We start from the raw sequence: 25,829 nt of genomic DNA, 5'->3' as shown, positions 1-25,829 counted from the left end.
ATCCCTCAATACCGCTGCCCTTCCAGTTCACAATCTGCCCTCCACACAGAGGTTTGGGCCTGTTTGCTATAACAAGCGAAAGGATTACCGCTTACCGAACATTTGAATTGTGTTAATATGCTGAGGCGAGTCTCGGTGTAGCCCAAATCCCAAAGCTCCTTATTGGTCTAAACTTTCAAGAAGAGAAAAAAGACTAATACTGATGACAAAGGCTGAGTTGTTTAACGTATATTCAGCCCATTCAGCTGTACCAAGATTATGCTAGGAATCAGTTTGCAATTATCACTTGTCAAACAGAAAGTCATGTGCAGTTTTTCCTTGAAACTGTAAAATCCAGAGTTTATTTAAAAGAATATATGAAAGCCATTTGATTTATTTGACCGTTTTTACTCTTTACTTGAGTCACTTAAATATCAAGGCAGCCATGAGTAGTTTGAAGCAAGAAAGAACCCTTTCAGGATGTCATTGTATAGTATCATTATGGGGAAAACTTTAATGAATTACTCTAACGCTGTTTACCTCAGTTTATACTGCCATGGCTTTCTGCTGAATGCGACCTGTCAGTATAGATCGGACAGGAAAAAGAAACCATTAATGTTCTTGAGAGCCGAGATGTGCTCACAGCTACATTTTCTGAGCAAGAAAAGTGCACTGAAAGCTTTTAGCTGTTCTTGTCAATCTAAGGAGCAGAAATAAAAGAAGCAGGCTGTTTTTAATGTAGTCATAGAAGTGTAAGACAGTGTTCTGAATATTTCCCCTTTAATGTGGTGTATCAAGAGGAGAATTGTAAAAGCATTTGTCATACCTCAAAGTTGAATGAAATATGAAATAAAAATATCAAGGTCAACAAAGTTTTTCTAGTTGTAGGAAACTGTTCAGAGGGACAACTGCCATCTTAACGCATTACTATAATAGAAATAATAATTCGATGTAAAGCAATGAGTTTGTCAGTATACGTATGTTGTCGCAATTGAAATTATTTGTTTGAAGGTGCTCTGATTTGCAAGAAAGTCATAGTGGTTAAGCTTGGCAATTAGAATGCTAATCCTGTGCCAAATCTGGATATGGGCAAGGCCAGTTAAGAGGGGTCAAGGTTTTACTGCTTAGCATGTCCCCATTAGCTTCTGCTGATAGATGTTGTAATTACACCAGCTGGCAGTAAAAAACATCTATCTACATTGACATGCCATTCAAAGGATATCAATCTATCAATCAATAACAAAACTATCAACTCACAGATATTAATTATATTGTAACTAATGTTTTACTATTGACTGGTTAGTTTTTTTTTTTTTTTTTTAATGGAAAACTCGATTTATGGAAAATCGAGTTTTCGACTTGGACTCTTAAACAACTGACCCTAGACTTGACTTGGACTTGATAGGTTACGTTCACCCAGTGAGCCTCAGTGCTTAGTTCAGATTTTTTCCTCAGATTTGATATATTTTTAATTTATTATTCTATTTATTATTTTTTTTTATTTTATTTTATTATTATTATTATTATTTTTTTTTTTTTTTTTTGTATAGCTATTCCCTCATGTTTTGCTTTGTATATAGAGTTATTATTGTAATACTCTGAGTTCTGACACATCACGGTACTTCCACTGGCTACCTTTCTCAACTTGTCTTGATAACTTTGCACCCGTAAAATCTTTAAAGTGACTCCCATGAGTACAGAATCATGACAAATTTCAATTCCAATTTGTGCCACTTCCATATGTGATACTAAATTCGATACAGGCCAGATGTTTTGTAATGTGACCACAGTCTGAACAGTCAAATCGTAATGTGATTTTTATGTCATTCTAGATCAGTGGTTTTCAAACCTGTCCTGAAGACACCCCTGCATATTTTGTATTTCTTCCTTATTAGACACACCCAAATCAGGTTTTGCAGTTTCTACCAGTGAGCTAAAGATTTGAATCAGGTGTGTTAGATGGGGAAACGTGTGAAATGTGCAGGGCAGGACATGTTTGAAAACCACTGCTCTAGATCAATTTATCTAGACAGTTTGAAAGGTAGTCAGTGGAAGTCTGATGTGTCAGAACTCATAAGTATTGCAGTGACAACTCTATATACAGTATCTCAGAAAAGTGAGTACACCCCTCACATTTCAGCAGTGTTTTTAGTATATCTTTTTAAGGAACAATACTATAGAAATGAAACTTCGATATATTTTAGAGTAGTCAATGTGCAGATTGTGTAGCAGTGTATATTTACTGTCCCCTGAAAGTAACTCAACATATAGCCATTATTGTCAAAATAGCTGGCAACAAAAGTAAGTACGCCCTGAGTGATTATGTCATTTAACCATCCAAAGCCACATGTCCTATTCATCATGTTCATGTTTTTGTCTGCTTGACAGGACCATACAAAGTTGTGTATCTTGTATTAGAGCAGTTAAAATTTGGTGTTTCGAGTACAATTATCTCATACTGACCACTGGGTGTTCAACAAGGCACCTCATGGCAAAGAACTCTCTGAAGATTTGAGATTTAGAATTGTTGCTCTCCACAGAGATGGCGTAGGCTATAAGAGGTTCAGTAACAACCTGAAACTGAGTTACAGTACTGTGGCCAGGGTCATACAGAGGTTTTCCAAGACTGGTTCCGTTCAGAATAGGCCTCGCAAGGGTCGATCAACGAAGTTGAGTGCTCGTTCTGTGCGTCAGGTGCAGAACCTGGCTTTTAAAAAAACAGATGCGTGAGTGCTGCCAGCATTGCTTTAGAAGTTGCAGAAGTAGAAGGTCAACTTTTCAGTGCTCAGACCATACACTGCACACTGCAACAGGTCAGTTTGCATTGGCATCATCCAAGAAGGAAGCCGCTTCTGAAGCTGGCTTACAAGAAAGCCCGCAAACAGTTTGCTGAAGACAACCTCTCCAAGAGCATGAATTACTGGAACCATGTTCTAGCATGTTTGGTGATGCCCTGGTGAGGAGTACCAAGAAAATTGTGTCTCTCCAACTGTCAAGAATGGTGGTGGTAGCATCATGGTCTGGGGCTGCATGAGTGATGCTGGTACTGGGAAGCTGCGGTTCATTGAGGGGAAACATGGATTCCATTATGTACTGTACATTTCTGAAGCGGAACATAATGCCATCCCTTCAGAAACTGGGCAGAATGGCAGTTTTCCAACATGATAATGACCCCAAACACACCACCAAGATGACAATTGCCTTGCTGAGGAAGGTGCAGAAGAAGGTGATCTGACCTGAACCCTATTGACCACCTATGGGGCATCCTCAAGCGGAAGGTGGAGAAGCACCATCTGTCTAACATCCAGCAGCTCCATGATGTCATTATAGAGGATTTGAAGAGGATCCCAGCAACAACCTGTGAAGCTCTGGTGAATTCCATGTGCAGAATGATTAAGGCAGTGCTAGATAACAATGGTTTGACACAAAATATTGACACTTTGGACAAGTTTACTTAGGGTGTACTTACTTTTGTTGCCAGCTGTTTTGACAATAATAGCTGTATGTTGAGTTACTTTTAGAGGACAGTAAATATACACTGCTATACAAGCTGCACATTGACTACTATAAAATATATACAAGTTTCTTTTCTATAGTATTGTCCCTTGAGAAGATATACTAAAATGATTGCTGAAATGTGAGAGGTGTACTCACTTTTGTGAGATACTGTACAAGCAAAACATGAGAGGGCATGTATCATAAAGTTCAAAACTCTGTTCTCTTTTGTCACATCTTATTTTTCATATTTCCTGCACATAATTTCGCTGTGACTTCTGCGGCAGATCAGCTATAAATAAACGCATAATCGCCTAGTTGGTCTTTCGCATTTACTTCCATATGACAGCGCACTGTGCAAGGGTTGCCACGTCCACAGTTTTCTACAGTTTTTCAATTTGGTCTACTTTCTCCACTGTTGGATACATCTGAAGGCATGCATTTATTGCCCATTGGAAAACTGTGGTTATATAAATGAACAACAAACAGTAACATTATAGCCAAATCTAATTTTATGATAATCTTTGTGTCATTTAATTTGAAGTACAATGCAGTGTTTCCCAATAATTACCAGCCGCCATAATGAACGGAAAATATTTTTACACTTCTCACAAAAACATATGTCTTTGAGGTTTTTGATTTGGCAAAGCATCTGTCAAACTAACTAAAATTGAAAGCATGATTTGGCTTACTGTCCTTATCACATCACAAAAAGGGTGGAATGAAGGAATGCAGTGGACTTTATCCACTAGTTTAACATGCATTTGGGAACACAGCGACAGTAGTTAGGCTACAGTAGATTACAGTATTTAGCCAGATTTGTATATTATATAGTAATATATTATAGCATTATATAGTAGAGACCTAATATAAAGTACCAAACCTAAAACAAATGTAATATTCTCTAATACCAATATTGTGACAGATAGCTTCTTGAACAATAAAAATGCAATGTTGTTTTTGTCTGTCAGAATTTGATTGGATTGTTGTCCTTTCCTAGGGATAATTGTACAGTATATCCCTAAAATTAGTCACAGCTCAGAATAAGTGTGTTGCTACATCAGCATTGTCATGTCATTTTTCTGCAATTTCAGAGTCATTAGTCACATGACATTTACGGCTCACATTAGTGAATGGTAAAGACCCTAATGTACTCATTGGAATACCTAAGCAGCAATATACTAATTAAGAATATCCTAATGACCCCTACCCTGTTGAGAGATGAATATGAAAATGTGTGCCGTGCACATATTCAACACACAACAGAAATGTCAGTGTTGATAAAACGGTTAAGAAAGCATCTGATCATAGCGATATGCATATGTTTGCACCAGATCTGCAATTCGGCACTCAATTCAAGTCAACACTTTAATTTATATACAATAGATTGCTTAAAGTGTCACTTTTAATTAGAATTACAACTTCAGTTTCTGCTATAAAGCAGCTTCTCCAGTGTGTTTTTACTCATGTCTGACCTCAATACACTAAACAGAAGAAATGAACCAGAGTTTTAGTTCAAATGTGTCTACAAGCCTGCCGAAGTGAAGTTTCTATGAAGTTTCCTTTGGCAAGCTTTTTCAAACTCTCAAAACAAACTCCAAAAGCCTTCGTTTTAGCTTTTTTGTTCAAAATGACATCACACCAATTCATTCTTCTAAATCGCTTGGAATATATTAGAGGCCTTAATGGTTATCTTTCTACAGTTGTTATAGACCTACTTATACTGATGCAAACGTGTGCAAGGACATCCTATTCTGCCTGTGTTGTTGTAAGTGAAGGATGATTGTTTCACTTAACTCTGACATCGATACTAGTTTTGTTAAACAAGCTATTTTCAGCACTGACCCAATATTAAACACTTCCTCATTGTCTCTCCAGCAGTTTGTATGTGTGTGTGCTATATTTATGTATGGACTGAAGGTTCCTGATGAATGCACGACCCCTCCACTCCACCTCTCCCGAGGCTCCATGCGGAAATAAAGCGGAAAAAGTAATGATTCCAGGCCTTGAAAAATCTTGCACAGCCTGTGGAGGGGCTCAGAGATTCCCCTGAGACAGACATACCCTTCTCTATCTGTCTGTCAGCCAGTAGAGTTGGCCAGACCCTTCTCTCTCTCTCTTTATCTCTCTCTCTTTCTCTCCCAAGCCTCACTCAGACCTCTAATTAAAACCCCCATCGATTTTTTTTTTTTTCCCTCCTTCTTCTGCCTTCTTTCTGCTCTTCTTTGTCTGTTTATCATGTTTTTAATCGGCCCCTGGACCTGAGCTTGCTGCAGGATTAGACAGTGTCTTTGACCCTAGAGTCGAAAGACCCAGACAACACCGTCCCGACACCTCCGGTCTTACCCAGCTCCCCCTGTTGGCCTCACCCAGCCTCGGGTGTCTGCCCTGGGGGAGAGATGAGAAGGGCAGAGGCTTGGCTCACTCTATCTGACAGCACCTCTGCCCTCTCTGCTTAGGTTCACTCTACTCTTGAAAATAGTAGACGCTACACAAAAATGGAATTGATGATCTGCACTTTTTCCTATTGCTGGTTTTACAGCAGGCAGTGTTTGCTTTACTGAAAGCATTTTACTGGCCTGGATTACAGCTATAAGCAACAAAATGCTTGTGTTACAGTGATAATACCATTTTTAAGGGCAGTTATTTGGTACTACATGGAGCAAAATGCCACAGATACTGTGGTGAAATCGTTGCACAGCCTTGAGTGACTTATTTTCTTTACAAAATAGTTAATATTATAATTTTGGACTTTAATAGACCACTTTAGAGATTCTGCTGATTATATACTATGAGTGATTCAAGTATTAGTAGACTCTCTGCTTAATATCTGCTAACACTTTTATAGTTATAACCAATTTGATTCTACTCACTATAAGTAACTTTGCAAGTACTTGGCAACCTTTTCTACTAACATAACCTTAAAGGAGAAGTCCACTTCCAGAACAACAAATTACAGATAATGTCCTCACCCCCTTGTCATCCAAGATGTTCATGTTTAAGTTTGAACTTCTAAAATGCAGTTTAAATGCGGTTTGAAACAATCTCAGCTGAGGAAGAAGGTTCTTATCTAGCGAAACGTTTAATTTCTTTAAAAAAAAAATACAATTTAAATACTTTTTTAATCTCAAACGCTCATCTTGTCTTGCTCTTTCTGAGCTCTGAATTCTGGCTCAAGACAGTTAGGGTGTGTCAAAAAAAAACTGATTATATTTTCTCCCTCAACTTACAGTATCGTATTTTCTCCCTCAACTTACAGTATCTCACAAAACTGAGTACACCCCTCACATTTGAAACTTGGATATAGTTTGGAGTCAATTTGCAGCTTGTATAGCAGTGTATATTTACTGTCCACTAAAACTAACTCAGCATACAGCCATTATTGTCAAAAGAGCTGGCAACAAAAGTGAGTACACCCTAAGTGAACTTGTCAAAACTGTGTCCAAAGTGTCAATATTTTGTGTTAGCACCATTGTTATCTAGCACTGCCTTAATCATTCTGGGCATGGAATTCACCAGAGCTGCACAGGTTGTTGCTGGGATCCTCTTGAAATCCTCTATAATGACATCATGGAGCTGCTGGATGCTAGACACATGGTGCTTCTCCACCTTCCACTTGAGGATGCCCCATAGGTGCTCAATAGGGTTCAGGTCAGATCAGCTTCACTGCACCTTCCTCAGCAAGACAATTGTCATCTTGGTGGTGTGTTTGAGGTCATTATCATGTTGGAAAACTTCCGTTCGGCCCAGTTTCTGAAGGGAAGGCATCATGTTCTGCTTCATAAATGTACAGTACATAATAGAATCCATGTTTCCCTCAATGAACAAATTATCACCAATATGTAATTTAATCATGACGATAAAATCACCAATCCCTTTTGTGTCAGCATATTGACACCAAAGGTTTCTTATTTAAAGCAATAGGACCCTGCACATCGACAAGTGATGCCAAAGGGTCCTGACCAAGTGCAATAAGTGACAAGTTGGGAGTGAGAATGTGGTATTTGTTTAGGTTTTTTGGGGATAAAAAAAAGGACTGAATGGATTTTTGTGCTTGGTTGTGTCCACAAACTGCTAAGACACATTTATATGCAAACAACATGTAAAAGTGAATTTTGCAAAAACATGTCCTAACCTGTATTTCCCTTGACATGGCTACAGTGATAGCTGATAGCTAGTTAGCTGCTGCTCTTTAGACTGTGTTGGTCATTATGACAATGTCAGATGACCTGGCTATACCTGTGTTCTTTAATTTGCGAGTTGTCAGTAGATCACTTCCAGAGCATTCCATTCTCATCTGTGCTTTTATGGGATTGCACTCTCACACTAACTCACCCTGTTTAGTAAATCACTACGTTTTAGACAACTTTTGTTGTTTGTTTGTTGTTGTTTCATTTAATCTAAAATATAATCAATTTTCAGTCACTAATTACTTTGTAATGCATACACCCAGCACTGCACCCAAGTCTATGTACTATCCTAGCCGCTATATGATTTCTCCTTCCAAATGACCCAATTTGTCATCCACCCAGCCTGATCGTTTATAACAGTGGTTCTCAACCTTTTTGACTTAAGGTCCCTGTTTGTCTGTGACTAAATTCAAACGCCCTCTTATCTAAGCTTATATATACAGTACCTCTGGTACTTCTGTTATAATAAAATATACAACCTTTAAAGAATGATGTTTTTATTTATTATTATTTATTTATCTTTTTTTTCTGTGTTGTTTTGTCATTTTAAAGAAGATTATGCTAATATAACTGAGTTTAAATAATACTAAGGCTTTTTGTCAAAGTTTTTCGAGGCTTCCTAGTGGGGCTTCAGCCCCCTGGTTGAGAACCACCTGTTTATAAACATAAAACACACTTTTCCTCAGTATGAGCAATAGAATTAGAGATCTTGGAAAGATTCACTAATAAACAATTCAGGCTGTGTAGAATTGAAATTGCACTTAGTTACAGCAATATGCGTTTTGAGTGTTATTTTTTTTCTCTCTGATATTGATTTTAGATATTTTGAGATTTTAATATAAGAGTATTTTTGTTTTGTTTTTTCAGGAGCACCAGAATAACACCGTCGGCAGCACGATGCAGAACGCCATGGCTCTCCTCTGCAATCTGATTGGACAGAAGGGCACAGACCTCCGACCGTTCTACCAGCAAGGTGCAGTGCATTCGAACGTCGCTCACTTTGATATATCGGCCCTCCGGTTTCTAGCCTGTCTCTGAACCAGAAAAAACAAACCCACACAGTCTTTTCACCCAGACACTGCCACGCACATGAAAAGGGCCTGCATTCAGAGAGCTGCCCTTGTTTTGTTTTGGAGTGTTTTCATTCCATTACCAGACCCTTATTGCTCTCATCTCGCTGTCTGACTCTCGTGTGTGACTCTCATGGAGGGGGAGGGCGTTCAGCTGCCTTTTTTTAAGGGCTTCCACCAGATACTGCTGCTTTTATCAGCGTGGAGTCTTGTGTGGCGGCCCTGTAGCCCGCATCTACTTAGTGTCCCACCCCTCTCGCCCTCACATCACCTACCGTCCGGGCTTGGCCATCTAAAAAAGCCTCCCCTCGCCTCCTTTTTTCTACTGGAAAGCCTCTCGCTCATTCTCTCATCTGCACAAGTTGCTGTCGGTTGCCTCTCTGTTCATGCCCATGCAAGACTTTTTTTTTTTCTTTCCCAGCCTGCCGTGTGAATGCCCAGTCTCACCCTGACGCTTTCAGCTCCCTGTGTTGAATTATTGAGTAATGGATTCCTATAGCCTTACTCATGTTGACAGTTTTGGACCCGCATGCCTGTCTTTGCCACACCATAGGGCGAAATGGACACTGAGGTGTGCGTGGGTGTACGTTTGTGTGTTTGTTTTTTACGAAAGGAGATGAGTAAGATTCACACGCACTCTCCACATTCAACACGCTGTGAAGAGGGGGAACCATGGTAAAAAGAGTGTCGGTTCACACTGACTGCATTAAGTAACAAGTTCTTAGCACACACTACAGGAATAAAGCAGTAGCTCTAAAAAATGTGATGTTACATATTACATATTCTTGGATACATCAATATTGTCTTTCGACCAGTCAGATTTTAGAGTTAGAATTAGGACTACAACTGCACAATTGGGTCCACAAATCATATTATGAATATTTTGATAAATATTGTGGTTTGTATTGTGAAACCATACATACTTAATGAGATGGTCTACCCAAAAATGATAATTCTGTCATTTACTCACCCTCATGTCCTTCCAATAGAAAGCAAATTGAAAACCAAAACTGTTTAGTTACCAATGTTCTTCTTGTGTTTAGCAGAAGAAAGATTATTGCTGCCTAGAAACTTGTGGCTCTTTTTGGCAATACTGCAGAACTTGGTAGGGTTGCACCAGCCGTTCGTATGGTCTCAAGTCCTGTTCACTCCAACACAAATGTTTGGCATGAAAATTCGGTCTGATTTTCTCATGTAATTTGTCTGTTCATACCACTGGAAAAACCGGCAGATGGGCTAAACGAAAGTGCAAATTCACTCTCTGATAGTTGGTGTCGCTTATGGCAGAAATAGAGTGCTGCACAAGGGCAGCGGTGTGCAACTTTCCATTTCTGACAACCAATTGTCATGGAGAAGAAAGGAAGCCAAACACTATTTACATGCTTTCAAAAGCCACTCAGTGTTTTGTATTCGCTGTGGTTTTTATCAGACAACACCAAATACAAGAGTACAGAGACAAAAGAGGCAATTCTAGGTTTTCCTTTTGCTGTCTACTGTGGTTTAGCAAAATTGGTAGTGTCACAAAGTCATAGTTTTGTATAAAAGCAACAGCTCTGGGCATGTGCCCAAAAGCATGGATCTTAATAGCTGGCTTTTTTCACAGTGCAAAATTAGAACATGGAAAATTAGAAAACCATAAATTCTTTAAGAAATAAATAAATAATCAAAATAAATAAATCTGTTGCATTGACAGCATGTGAATATTCATGCTGGTCTGAACAGACATATTAGCAGCTGCTCATTCAAATTAATTTTTATCACACCAAATTCATAGTCTGGTTTTTACTAACTCTACATGATTTGGTTGCACTATTTGTTCTTTAAGTCCAGACTAAGCTAGTATGTTGTAAGCGCTTTAAATATTGCAAGCACTCTAAAAATGTACAGTAGTTGTAAAAACAGCGTTTTGATCAAATGGGCAGCTTCTAAATTTGTAAGCAAGTAAAGCCGTGTGTTTTAGGTTATCTGGGCACCTTACTTTCAACAGGACAAAATAAAGTTGATTTACATTACATAAGTAATAATGCAAAAAAAAAAAAGATTAGTGTATTTAAATATGTAAATAATAAATATGAATTTGTTATGAATTTTTTTGCTTTTTAAATGCGTTTTAAATGTGAACGCTTTTATAAATTTTTTTTTTTTTTTTTTTTTTTTTTGTGGAACAGCAGTTGCACCAATTGCACCAGTTCTGTAGAATGGCCCATATACTAATATAGCAAACATGAAAATTTGACTTTTGTTGATTTTAATTTATATTTTATTAGATCAGATTCATGCTGGTGGGCCAATAAGTCATTTATTTAGCCATTTATTAACTCTCCCAAATGTCTGGATATTCCATTTGTACATTGCACATATTGTCGATCATCTCTAGTGAAGCTGACCATGAGCCTAAACACACACACAGACTCACACATCCCAAGCCATCCAGATAAGTAGAGGCCTGTAATGGCTTGTTTTCTGGTAGATCTGTGTGTAGCACGCTTCCCCATATCACAACAACCCCTCATGGACCTCTTCTTCTGTCTAAGCGGACCAGGCTGCTGCAGGCTGGGATCAGACACAACAAACCCTGCCCTCCGCACCTGTTTTTTTGGGGTTTTTTTGTTTTTTTTACTGCACAGGGTCATCTACAAGCCATCTCATACAGCCAGCATCGTTATCAGCACTCCTCCTCTTGGAACGCTCTGACCCAGCACTAAATATAACCTCTACAATTAGCGCTATCTTGCTAATGCCAGCCACCTCGGCCCTGCTCTGCGCTAGAAGGGGGAAATGCTGTAATTGGTTCTTTTAGGTGCGAGCAAAAGAGCATGGGCACAGGACAGACACAAGGAGTGAAGGAGGGAGTAAGAGAGAGTCAAAGAAAAAATGAGAAAATATGAGTTGCGGCAGGGTTGAGGGTTGATTGAGATGAGAAAAGAGTGGGAAAAGCAAGATGAGTTTTATAATTGGTGAGATTTGTTGAGGTGAAAGATAACAGGCGGAGAAGGAATAAGCAAGAGGAAGAAACCAGACAGAGAGGCTGTCGAAAACAACACAGTTCAGTGTTTGGAAACTACTTTGAAACTGTTGCTTGCCAAGTTAGTCAGAATTTCAAGTAGTTAAACTAGTCAAGCTAACTTTTTGAAAAAGTGCTTAGTTACACTATAAGCTACTTACAAAAAGTAACAGACTACACTGCTATTTAAAGAGATATTTTGAAGATGTTGATAACTAAATTGACTTCTATTGTATTTTTTTGTCCATACAATGGAAGTAAATGGGAACTGAAACAGTTTAGTTTGCAACATTCTTCAAAATATCGTCTTTTGTGCTCTACAGATGAAAGAAAGTCATACAGGTTTGAAACGACATGAGGGCAAGTAAATGATGACCGAGATTTTATATATATATATATAATTTTATAAGAGCTTTTTTTCTGCAACAGTGGCTTCTGATCTAGTCAGTTTTATTTCACTCTCTGAGCTGAAAGCATCAAAGGTTTCCACAAATGCATGCTGCAATTTACCGTTGCACACAACAAAATTATACATGTTTTTGTAAGCTTACAGTGCATGACACACATACATACATATCCTGTGATATGCGCTATAATTTAATGCACAAATAGATGCATTGCTGTTTGCATTTGTTTGCATACACTTCAGTCGGTGGTTTTCATAGGGAAGACATAGAAGAACCATTTTTGATTCCTGAAAGGACGTTTCAGTGATCAGTTCCTAAAATAACATTTTTTTTCTTAGTCTAAAGCAGGGACGGGCAACGTCGGTTCTGGTGTTGACCTGCGGAGTTTAGATCCAACTCTAATCAAAGACATCTGAACAAGCTAATCAAGGTCTTCAGGATTACTAGGGCTACAGGCAGGTGAGGTTTTGTTTCTGGGTTGGAACTAAACTCTGCAAGACATCGGCACTCCAGGACCGACGTTGCCTATCCCTGGTCTAAAGTAACAGTTCTCAATCCCAGTCCTGGGGGACCCCTGCTCTGCACATTTTGCGTGTCTCCCTTATTTAATGCACCTGAGATCATTAGCTTATTAGGAGAGAGATCCATGAACTGAACTAACGAGCTGATGATCTCAATCAGGTGTGTTAAATAAGGGAGACATGCAAAATGTGCAGCGCAGGGGTCCCCCAGGACTGGAATTGAGAACCACTGGTCTAAAGAACATTTTCATTTTACGCAGTAGAATGAATCCACAAATGTTAAAGGTCCTTCATGGAACCATTAATGGGCGATAAAGCGATAAAGAACCTTTGTTTTTAAAAGTGTAACATTAGCCGGGTTTACATTACAAATTTGCACAAAACTTTGGCGCTATTTTAAAAAAACCTGTTGTGAGTTGACGGCGTTTCCATTTACTGATGTTATGAGACTAAAATGTATTTTTTTTTTCTCTTGCGATAAGTCATGGTGACGGCTCTATATCGCAGCTGCCATACTAGCCATTATTTTTAATCGAAGGAGACATATGCATGTATCTTGAATGAAACAATATATGAAACAGCGTGGAGAGCAGCTTCTGGGACGCATCTGAAATGTGGTATAAACACAAGCATTGACTAAAGTGGCCACAATCAGTTTTGGTTGCCGTGTTGGGGCCGTAATGCAGGGTTATCCATGCATTAATGGCAAGGGAAGCACCTTATATTTGAGAGCGGCCACATATGAGATGTTTTTTGGAGATTATAGTCAATTAAAAAATGATCAAGTGACTTATGTACACCAGGTGACCTGTAAATGTGAAAAAAAAAAAAAAAAAAAAAACACTATCCACACTCTTAAAAATAAAGGTGCTTCATGATGCCACAGAAGAACCTTTTTTTGTCTAAATGGTTCCATAAAGAACCTTTAACATCTGAAGAACCTTTCTATTTTACAAAAGGTTATTTGTGGTGAAAGAAGATTCTTCAGATATTTAAAGAACCTCTGTATACATTTCTGCAAAACTGGGGGAAAAATGCATTATGACCATGTTTTGTTTTTTTATCATATGAATCACTGCAGAAAATGTATGAATCACTGCAGTTTCCAGTTAAAATGAACACTAAAGGCAGTAAAACGCCGACAGCTTGTTTTCCTTTTTACACCAATTATGATTTACAGGTAGAGAGTTTTCATTAAGCCTAAGTTTCACACAATTACTTGCAGAATATTATGTTATGACTTCAAAGCAGTTTGAAAACTGATACCTTTAAACGTTGTCATCACATAAACAGCTTCATATGCATGAGTTTTCTAATTCAGTAGGTCTACTCGGTATCTCACGCGATATGGCGTTGAACTTGAGTGATGACAAGCTCCGGTACGAGCCCCGTGAAACTACAGTTCAACAAAACAGCTCAAATCTGCATAAGGAAGTTAAAATAGCATGACTACATCAACAAATTTTTTCAACAAATCAAACACATTTTTATATCACTTTTGCATTCATTAACACTATCAGGTAGGTTTAGGGTTGGGTTTGGACTAGGGGATATTTCCAGCATGATATATTAACAACATTAACCATTAACAACACTTCCCGGACATTTGAATTCTGAACAGCCGCAGTACGTACCTTAAGCAGCGTAGTAAAATGCAAAAATGCCACAATCACGTATTGAACTTGTTTTAGCGCCACTCTCTGGACACGAAACGTGCAGTAAGGTATTGCAGAAATGTGTATAGAGGCATGTATTTTTATGAGCCTGGGTTGGATATATGGGAGTGTTTCCACTGGGCATGTTTTCAATTCGCAATATCAATTTGCACAATTTGAAGGCTAATGGTAATGCGGTTATTGAGACCGTTATTTTGCGTCGTTTATATCAATCTTGTTTTTCAATCCATGATTAAGCTATTTCCTGTAAATGTGTGAGACTTACAATTCATTAGCCACTATGGGTAAATAACTCAACCCAGGCTCATGAAAATATGTGCCTCTATGTACATTTCTGCAACACCGTAATTACATACCTTACTGCACTTTTTATGATAGTTTCAAAGTGTAATCTCCAGAGAGTGGCGCTAAAACCCACGTTCAATATGTGACCGTGACACGTTTATATTACGTTGATACAGGCACCTATTGCTGTGTTTTTATTACACTACTTGAGGTATGTATTGCAGCTGTTCAGAATTCAAATATCTAGGGAGTGTCACTAAAGGTCAATGCTCTATTGTGTTGGAAATATCCCCTACACCAAATGCAACCCTAAACCTACCAAATAGTGTTAACAAATGCAAAAGTGATATTAAATTCCTTATGTGGATTTGATCTCTTTTGTCGAACCATAGTTTCACGGGGTTCGTACTGGAGTTCTTTATCACTCAAGTGCAACGCCGTATCACGTGAGCTACCGAGCAGACCTAATAAATTAGGAAACACGGAAACGCATGCATATGAAGCTGTACATGTGACGACATTCAAAAGTATCAGTTTTTAACTGCGCAGTATGTTAAAATTGTTTTAAGTCATAACATCATATTCTGCAAGTAACTGTGTGAAAATTAAGCTTTATTAATCAAAATTCTTTACTTGTAAATCATATTTTGTGTGAAAAGGATAACAAAGGTACAGTAGTAAACGGTAAAACTAGCTGTGCTACAAAGCTGTGTGTTTATCATTATAATAGTAACTTCAAATAATTTGATAAAAGATACTAGCTTACATAAAAGACTGTTTTTGTACAGCTAAAAAAACTGAATGTGGATGACCTCAGACGGCTCCTTGTACATTCAAGGTAAAAATGCCCACACTCACTCTTATGTTAAAAAGTAAGGTGGATAAGCTGTTTAACTGGTTACATCAAGGAAGCTCTAAAGCCTTTGCACTCACAGTATGAATGGATTGTGTTTGTGTTGGAGACTATGTGTCTATGGTAGACAATTTATGCCACAGAAGCTCAAAGCGAACACAAACACTCACTTGAGATCCGTGAATGCATCTCTCAACTACTTTGTGATTTCACAACTTGAAATGTCATAGGCATGCGGTTGTAAATAATTAAGTAAAGTGCTTTCTCAATTGATAAGGACATGCATTCTCATGAGAGACAGATGTGTTATCACACTATAATGTATCTTTTGACGTTTATGCGATGACTGTTAAAACCTGGAAAACAAGACTACTGCAAAAAATCCATTTTGTCCTTCAATTAAAATGAACAGCTATCATGTTCTTCAATAAAATGTAGTGTAGTGTTTTTAATATGCGCTTTATATAGTAATAAGCAACCAATATCCTAGTAATATGCATGCTAATGCACAACTTAACAGTGAATAGTGTTTTTGCATCTACACTCTTAAAAATAAAGGTGCTTTTAAAAGGTTCTTCACAGCAATGCCATGGAAGAACCATTTTTTGTTTCCACAAAGAACCATCTCTTTCTTACCTTTTTATAATCTGAAGAACCTTCCTTCACCACAAAGAACCTTTTGTGAGACAGAAAAGTTCTTTAGATGTTGAAGGTTCTTTATGGGACAGAAAAGGTTCTTCTATGGCATTGTGAAGCTCTTCATTTTTAAGAGTGTAAAAAAATTATTATAAAACTTCTCTTAATCTTAATGTTCATTTAAAATCACATTTTTAATTAACTAGCATTCAGATGTATTGCTCATTGTTAGTTATGTTAACTAATGTATTAACTAATTTAACTGATGGGACCTTATTACCAATGCTGCGTTAAATTTTGGCCAAGTTTTTTTTAAAGTGAAATGAGGCATTTTAACATACAAACTTGCGACCTATTGTAAATATTGGTGTATACCCTGACTTTTGTGTCACACGTCTGCTTACTGACTGCCGTACGAGGGAGAGAAGGAGGACTTTCCTCGTAAAACGTGAACTGCTGACTTGTTTGTTTTTCGCTTTGCTCGTGGAGGCGGAAAAACATCCATATCCTAAAGTCGTATTTGCATGACTCATTTTACTGGAAGTAATAGCAATAAATTCGGTACCAAAAGAAAGTAAGTTACATAAATTTAACTGTACAGCTGTAAGCATAAATATTCAGTGTCTGGCAAGAAGCTCTCTGTGTTTGAGACAGCGCTGAAATACCGCTCACAGCTCTTTTAGGACCTGCGTATGCATTTCAGTTCAATATATTTACATACAAATTTCAGAAGTAATTTTTGCACCGTGTGCATTTATGATAATTCACCTAAATTGTGAGCGTTCCAGGCTGCAGTTCCGGTTTCATCTTTATTTCCCCTGTATTAAAGGTGACAGCCTTGGCTGTGTTTTAGTCGTTCGGCAGTGGATCTGTATTGTTGATGGCATTGCCGTTGTATTCATCTCGCATAATTTGTCAAGCGGCGAATTACATGCGTGGGTCCTTCACCTCAGATAACTGCAGTACTAATCTCAGATAAACAGCATGATAGCCTCAGGTCTTACTCAACTCCTCTTGATTATTACTGCTGGGACTGGAAGACTCAACACACACACACACACACTTGCTTTCTCATGCCTTTCCCAATACACTGGAACTGGAAATTGCCTGTGTTCCAAGTGGGCACTTCACCTTTTAGTGTTTGTGTTGAGTTTGTAGTCCCCAGGGGGCAACACTGCAGTGAATTGATAGTATCCTCTATATTTAGTGTGGAGCGGTGTGCTTTCCTCAGTATAGAGTCGTAGTTCCTTCTGTGTGTGTTCGGATGCATTGATCACCTGGTAGAAGGTGTGCTCAGTACACGTGCTGATATCAAATTGTCATATTATGATGATGATAATCATAATAAATGCACACTATTTTTGATGCAAACTGCTTGACAGGCTCATATATATATAAATGCTGCCAAAGATTAAGTCGTATTTAAAGACTAAAATTAAAAACAAGCTCCCTAGTTGACTCATTTTGTAGAGTTATTGAATTTCAAATTCAGCAAGTCGTGTCATAAGTCATAAGTCGTGTCATGTGTCATAAGCATTGTTTACATTATAGCAAATAGAAAAATTTGAGCTCATCTTTTTAAAATATATGCATTTACAATTTACAGTCAGTGACTCCCAGAAATACACTGAGTCAAAAGTATTTGAACAGTAAGATTCTTAGTGTTATATATATATATATATATATATATATATATATATATATTTATAAATTGCACTGTGTTTTTGCTGTTTTGACTAGTAGTGTATGAACTAAGAAAAATGTATGATTTACATGCACTGGAGAAATGTGAAGAATGTTACCTCCCCCCTAAATTAGAAATGCCACATGCACCAACATAAAAAAAAAAAAAACTACACATTATCATCATTACTAAAATATAAATTATTTTAACAGTAACTGGTATTATAACAGAGATGTTACAGTTTCATATTAAATCTAATAGGGAAATCAATCAAACTTTGTTTTTATTAAATCTGTGCCAGTGCAGTGTGGCTTTGCTGTGTCACTCTGACTTCTTGTTTTCATGGAAATGCATCAAGACATTAAGGGAAACTGCTCATCAAGTCAATTTATGAGGACTTTCAGTCACATCTTCATCCTGCGCTACTCTAAGACTGCAGTTCAGCTCACTTTGAATATATAGTTTATCTTAATAACAGGAAAATGCAGTACTTCATCTAGCAATGGTAGTATATATAGTGTAGTGTGCGGCTGCCTTGCAGTCTATATCTATGTGCTTCCAGTGATCTAGGTGACAGATTATGCCATATAGACAGTTAGCAAAGCATAGAGAGAGGTACACATTCAATCCCAACAGTACTGAGAAAGAAGGCCACGTTAAGGTGAAGGCAAGAGTTCTGACTGCTATTGTATAAAATTATATACTTCATGAGCATTATTTTTGTTTTATATTTTGTTTGTCAAATGTATATTATAAGAGAATGTTCGGAATTTACTAGAAAGAAACAAGTATTCATATGTGCTTTGCAATATGTATTTAATGTAGAAACCCAATGCCATTCATGCTGCTTTCCTGATTTAATTAAAAGAAATGTTACCTAGTATAGTACAGTGGAGTTAAGTAAAAAAAACTATTATATAATGATTAAAGATTTAAATAAAAAGGCATATCTCTCTACTTCTGGTCTTAGTAATCTTGATACTTTATGCTTCATTACTGTATTTAACGATGACCACTTCTGACAGTCAGTATATTAGGTGTAATGTAATGTGTGACAGGCAGTTGCTTGCTTAATTTCCCAGTATCTTAAGATGTATTGTGTTTGTGTCTATCAGATGGACAGTCAGAACAGATTAATGTATAGAAGAATGATTTTGTTTGCGTTTATCTCTCTTCTCAGGTGTAATTGAGGTGGTGTGTAATATCTTTGTGGAAGTCTCTGGTGTATATCTGGAAAGAGAAATGCACTCAGGGCTAAAGAGCTGCTCTTCTCTGCTCCTGTGTCTGCTGGACATCATCCACTGCCTGCTCAAAAACCTTTCGTCTGTAGTCCGACTGGCCCTGCAGGTAACATTCTCTCTTTTTCAGTTTTGATTTACTAGTGAATGTGCAAGTAATTGTACATTTGTACGGTCAAAACATCTCCTGATTTGTTGCATGCAAAGAAAATAGTGCAAAGACAAACTTTAGCTTGCTTTTCAATCTCTCATCTTTAAGCTCTTTCATCATGAGTCATGTTTTTCACAGGATTCGTACCCAAGGATTCCACATCCTAAGTCCGGTTCTGTGCCGACTGAGCTACTAAGATTGTTATGTCCGAAAAGCGAAACATATGGAGGTGTAATCGTAACTGTGTATGAAAATGATTACAAGTGCTTGCTGTTTAAAGCCCTGGTCAGACTACACGATTTTAGCATGATTTTGCCACGATCTGCTTGTCGTAGGGTGTCGTGGGGATTCGTATACGACAACGAGCGTCGGGATGCAAGATTCGATCGTTTCATCTCGTGTAGTGTGTCAGAGTGCACAACATGTCTGTGATGCTTCACGACATCAACACAGAAAGACTAGCATGTTTAATTTTTTTCCCACCGTACACGACAAGTTCCGTCATGTCTGTGACACTGGCCAATAGGAGCACAGAAACACCTTCGTACATGCTTTCAAATGAACCGAAACGAAAGAGAGACAATGGTATCAGTCCTACTAGTGGAATTTTTCATTCAATAGAGAAAATATTTTGTGTGAAAGTTTGTGACTTTTGCGTTTATGACGAGGGACTACCGCGACAGAGTGAAAAAGGTAAAATAAAAACTAGGGGTATATACAGGCAATTCACCCTCAATCCAGAAGGGGGCACCAGCAGTAATGCAACTCTGGGCGATAACCGCCAACACAAGAACAGCGAATGCCAGGTGTTGTACATTTGAAAACAAAGCCCAGTAGACAGTGACCATGTGCTGATTCTAAACGCGTCTCTCACTGACAAAGGAGTATAGGCTTGCTCACTCAGCTGTCTGCGAAATGGAGCTTTGTGCTCTTGTATCCTACCTCTCTCATTCGGCACAAATCGAAATATTCCATAATATTTCCATATTTGGGATGCATTCAAATGTTAAACTATTATTTATTATGTAAATTATAGACTTTGTACTTCAGTCGCATTCTAACGGAGACACAGTGAGGCGGGCGCGCTGCTGGTTCACTGTGTTTTATTTTGATAAAGTACCAACTGCACTGTCAAGTTAGCAATGCTAGAATCCTGGAACTGATATGTTTTGTGTTTGTGTGCGCCAGCACGATTACTTCAGCTTTCCTCATACCAGCAAAATCAACTTAAACAAAAAACAAAGGATGTTGCTTTCTGCCATTTGAGTTTCCTTTCTGTCACAAAACTGAACTGAAACGAAGCAAATATAGGCTACGTTACGTGTCGCACATTTTTTTTTTTCCCCTTGTCTGTCAGTTAACTAAGTTAAATATATTTCAACTATTTATTTCTTGTATGTATATATGTACTGCAGATTTTATAGCTTATATGTGACATTGTTTGATATAATATTTAGTATTTTCACATGTAGGTGGAAAAAATTGTAATTTGTACTACTGTCTGTTTAAAATAAATGAATAGTGACCTAGCATAGTAGATTTGTTTTTTTGTTTTGCTGTACTGAAATCGTATCGAACCGTGACCCTCGAATCGAAGTAGGTACCGAAACGTGACATCTGTGTACCATTACACCCCTAATAAAACTATTTTACCTCAGTTCTCTTTGACAGTCCATACTGTCATCTTCATGCGATCCAGATTTGTGTACATAGGCATGTTGCGATAGTCGGTGTTACCACCGGTTTTGTCACTTGCCACCCCCCACCGTCTTTTTGATTATAGTAATAAAAATCATTTAGAGTTCAGTTAGAGAACAGACCGTACAATTGCAAACTGAACGCGCCTGCATGCTATGTACCAAACAACAGTCGCATCAGTAATCCGCGGCAGGAGCTGGATTTTATTTATCAGGTGAGGAGAGTGAGTCTAGCTGATTTGGCAAAAGATTTAGTTTCAAAACGAAATACAAAAGACCCTACTTTAAAAATATTTTGGACTTTGAAAGGCCTGTTGACTGTTGCCGTCTGTCTAAAAGGTGGTTTTGGAAGCCCATCGGAAGAACATTCATTTCTTATTTGTTTGGTTCTACTGTGTTTGCTGGTTTTCAGTATTTTTTATAATTAAACCTTGTGGAAGTTTTTGTTATTTTATTTATGTTGGAAATGTGATATGGTGAGATATACCTGTTGGTACGTATTTTCCGTCTCGCAAAAACATTCCCCCAGGTACATTTTAGTCATGAGATCAGGTAGTTATTATGTTAAAGAGCATAGGAAATCCATAGGAAATGAAAACCTGACACCGTTATGGAGTCTTGGGTTAGTAGTGCAATTTATTGTTTTATTTATTTATTTGCTTATGCCTATGAAAATATTTCTTTGCCAAGAAATATGAAAATGACATTGATGACGGTAGGAAGCAAGTTTTTAAAGTAATATCAAATATTTTTATTATTAAAATATTTAAGAAATCATGGAATGGCAGGTCAGTTTGACCTTTTGGCCCTTATGCATTCCAGACTTAAGGGCAAGTTATGCTTACTGTTGGTAAAATTTCACATTTGAAATCCAGTCATTCCAATAAGACACAATTTAGACTCAATTTTAATGGTTAAACTAAATGTATATATTAATCAAAAAGCACATCTAATTAATTAAAATCATGAAAAATGCATGTGTGTGCATATAATTGATTGATTTATTTATTTTTCAGAAATACTGTGTTGTGTATTTACATTTTTCTGTTAAATATATTCTGGTAAATATTCCTGAAAAATATTGTTTTAATAATAATTATAGTAGTAGTACTACTATCATTAAATTAAGTAACACATTTATTTGACAGTTTCTTCAAATTAAACCAAACTTTTATTGTGAAGGGTTGCTGTGAAGACCTTTGTTTTTGTATGTATATGTTATAACAATAGTATTCCTCAAAAGAAAGCGTAAAATGCTCCTGAAGTGACTCTCAGAGCAGTTCTAAAGGTCATGTTCATGTGTTCCTGTACTCATATAAATTTAAGGGGCAGAGGCTGAAAACACTGCGAGTGTCATGTGTGGTTCAGTATGTGTGTTGTAAACGAAACTGCACGTCTGCGCCATTCATTCACACTGAGACACGCAGAACATGCAGGATTCATATTTAAATAGTCTTTTGTGGCTTAATATTCACATATGCTAGTCCATATTGTGTTTTTATTTAAGAGTACTTACCTCATTTTGATTTATTCATCCAAAATATGGCAACTTCTGTGAAATTACACGTTATACAGTAAATTATGGTTTTTATTATTGGATTCCGTCCGTGTTTTCTGCATCGAGGAAGTTACAGGGCCCTACACTCGTCTCATTTTTCTGTTTTTTCAGTTACTGGACCCCACATCCCACTGGCATAAAGGGCAGTGGGCACAATTGCAGATTCAATTATTTCTGGCCAAATTCTAACAGGAGTGTCTAAAGGGCATTGTTGTTTTATGGCATAGAAGGCCCTGCGGCTGTTAACTCTCAGTATATTTACTGCAGAGTTAAAGTTTTCTGTGGAATTGATTTTACTACTCGATACTAGATAATAGTAGTGTGATGAGTGAGTTATGTGGTTAGTTTCTAATGTGAATATGTGTTGTTTTCTGGGATGTGGATGTTTTGTAGAAGTTGACTGGCGGTATTACTCCAGCAGGTCCAGGTTCTACTGTAAAGTGTGTTCAGTGTAAGACAGCCGATCTATCTGTGCAGAGCAGCTGTGTGATTTGTGTTGTGTGAAATGAGACCAGGGGCTGCTGGTTGCTCCACAGTAGTTCCACGTTGTCCATTGATTGTACATGTTGATGTACGTATTGAATAATGTTGGGCTTAAGCTGTAACATTCATTCCACTGTCTTGAGAAAGGTGTTTTGTTCTTTTGTTGCTATTTTTTATTCCACATTCACTTTCAGTGTGCATTGATTTAAAAAGGCTGTAGGTTTCCCCCTTCGCACCACTTTCAATAATTTCAGAGAAGAGCTCTGTCTGTCTGTCTGTCTCTGTCTATCTATTAATTTTAAATGTAGTTTAAATATAATATTTAGATTTTTTTTTTCTTCTTCTTCATAAAAGTCTTTCATGTCATTTTAGAGTATTTTTTTATTATTTTAATTTGGACTTTTGATGTTCCTTGAAATATATACACGACCGTTCAAAAGTTTGGGGTCAGTAAGACTTGTAATAGTCTTTAAAGAAGTCTCTTATGCTCATCAAGGCGGCATTTATTTGATTTATAATTTGCAAAATGTTTTTACAATTTAATGTTTTTTATTTTAACATACTTTAAAATAGAATTATTCCTGTGATGAAAAGCTGAATTTTTATCAGCTGTTACTCCAGTCTTAAGTGTCACATTTTTTCTAATATGCGGATTTATTATTAGAATGATCAATGTTGGATAATATCAACAGTTGTGCTGCCAAATATTTTTTGACTAAGGATTCATTCCTTTAAAAAGAATGTTTATTCAAAATATAAATATTTTATAACAATGTAAATTATTTATTATTAACTTGTAATAAACTTTTAATTATTAACTTAATACACCCTTGCTAAAAATTACACCCCAAACTTTTGAATGGTAGTGTATATATATATTTTTTTCCACATAGACTAACACCTTGAATGTGAGTATAGCTATTCACAGAATTATGCATCTTTGCATCTTTTATTGATTGATTAATTGATTGCATGTTTTTTTTTTGGTACTGTATGGTACAGTTTACTGAATTGTGGGCTAATGTTAGTTTATCATTTAGATACAGTAATTTGACTGTTTTTTTTCCCCTCTCTCTCTCTGAGAAATAAGGCATCTCTGTTATAAATACTGTATTATTCACCTGAATGTGTCACCTCATATGACAGCTGACAAGTACAGACACAGACTTTCCCCAGTCTTATTGACGGTATGGTCATGGTTATTTCTCTGGAAAGGCAAAATGTTGTTATTTATACAGGACATCTTATTATTAATATATTTACTTTTCTGTGTGTCCGTGAAGTCAAGCCGTAATCCTGTTCTTGCATTCAGATCCCCACAAACACTGAGCCTGGAAATGGCATGTCTCTTTTTCCAATGTATGAAACATGTCTTTACTGTATTGGGGGGGCTCTGGTGGTGCAATGTATATGCCACATAGGAAGGTGTCTTGTTGTGACAGGAAAAGTTCTTCATGGAGTTTTAGCCGGATATAGTATTTGCCCGAATTTCATAGCATCAGTGTCATGGGGAATTTGTCCGCCTTGGCATAAGTTTAAGTAAGTAAGGACAGTTTCTCTCTTGTATTGTTTGACAAACAATACAAAAACTCTATCATTCTTACTCCATAGTCTCTGGTTTCAATTTTGTTAAAATTTATGAATATGGCTGTTTGTGAATATGTGTATCAAACTGTAGTCTCAGCCTCTCTCGTGTGCCAACCATGGACCTTTTCGCTGCCCATCTGATGCATATTGCACACAAAAATAACAGTTGCCAAAGATCATAAGGTTTGTGTTATTGAATGTGAGATGTATTTTTAAGAGAAGAGAAAGAGACTTTTGTTTCATATACTTAGTAGCAAACAATGTAGCTTTTCTACTTAACAACCACTCTTTCCAAACTGTAGCAATGTTGCGTGAAGTCTAAATTGCTGTTGCTTATTGTATTTAACATGCAGCTTTTCAGTCGAGTATGCAGTGTACTTATTTACCCTCTCTAATGAGCAAAAACTAAACATTCCCTCCTTAACTGTCCACTCTCTCATATGTGGCATTTGGAAGCTTAGAAAAATTTATGTTAGTGAAACTGTTATAATAATGTGCAGATATAATAACAATTGACTTGATATAACGTTGTTGTTCTAAATTTTGGAACCTGTGTTTTTTTTTTTTTTCTTCTTCTTAATTAAATCAAAAGTGACAATCAATACATTTATTATATTAAACAGGATTTCTATTTCAAATAAATGTTTTGTTTTGTTTTTTCACTGGAGAATCCTATAAAATAAACTATCACAGTTTCCACGAATTATTAAGCAGCACAACTTTTTAACTCTGACCATAATCACATTTCTTGAGCACCAAATCATCATATTAGAATGATTAATTTCATGTGATCATGTGAGTAATACTGAAAATTCAGCTTTGCCATCACATCAATACATATATTAAAAAAGAAGACAATTATTTTAAAATTTATTAAGGTAACACTTTACAATAAGGTTCCATTCTTTTAGCATTTGTTAAGTACATATGCTAACAATGAAAAAAAATACTTTTCAAAATTTATAAATGGTTAATGTTGATTCCAACATTGACTAAGACATTACTAAAGGTATCTGTTATTGTTATTTAATGGAGAAGAACAATGATTGGCTGTATTTTTATTAGCTAACGTTAACAAAGATGAATAACTACTGGAACAAACAGAACCTTATTGTAAAGTGTAACAGACAATTCTTTAAAATAATGGTAACATTTTGGTAACAATTCTCACTATTAATTAGTTGCTTATTAGCACATCTATTATTAACATATTGCCTGTTTATTAGTGCTTTATTACTGTTTATTAAAGAACATATTCTGCATTACCATATTCTACATCCCTAATCCTACCCAATAGCTAAATTTAACAACTATT

General features: G+C 36.9%; 1 protein-coding gene across 4 annotated transcripts in view; it reads left to right on the top strand.

The window, feature by feature from the left end:
- Positions 1–25,829, top strand: part of ulk4 (unc-51 like kinase 4) — a 225,012-nt gene that overhangs the window by 139,604 nt on the left and 59,579 nt on the right. For all 4 annotated transcript variants that reach the window (XM_051131060.1, XM_051131061.1, XM_051131059.1 and 1 more), the window contains 2 exons: positions 8,532–8,637; positions 18,981–19,147. In XM_051131060.1, coding sequence (XP_050987017.1) covers positions 8,532–8,637; positions 18,981–19,147 — 273 coding nt within the window. The remainder of the gene's footprint in view (positions 1–8,531; positions 8,638–18,980; positions 19,148–25,829) is intronic.

Source organism: Labeo rohita, chromosome 16 (genome assembly GCF_022985175.1).
Source record: "Labeo rohita strain BAU-BD-2019 chromosome 16, IGBB_LRoh.1.0, whole genome shotgun sequence".
Lineage (NCBI taxonomy): Eukaryota > Metazoa > Chordata > Actinopteri > Cypriniformes > Cyprinidae > Labeo > Labeo rohita.
The sequence above is the reverse complement of the archived record's forward strand: the minus strand, read 5'-3'. Positions and strand labels throughout refer to the sequence as shown.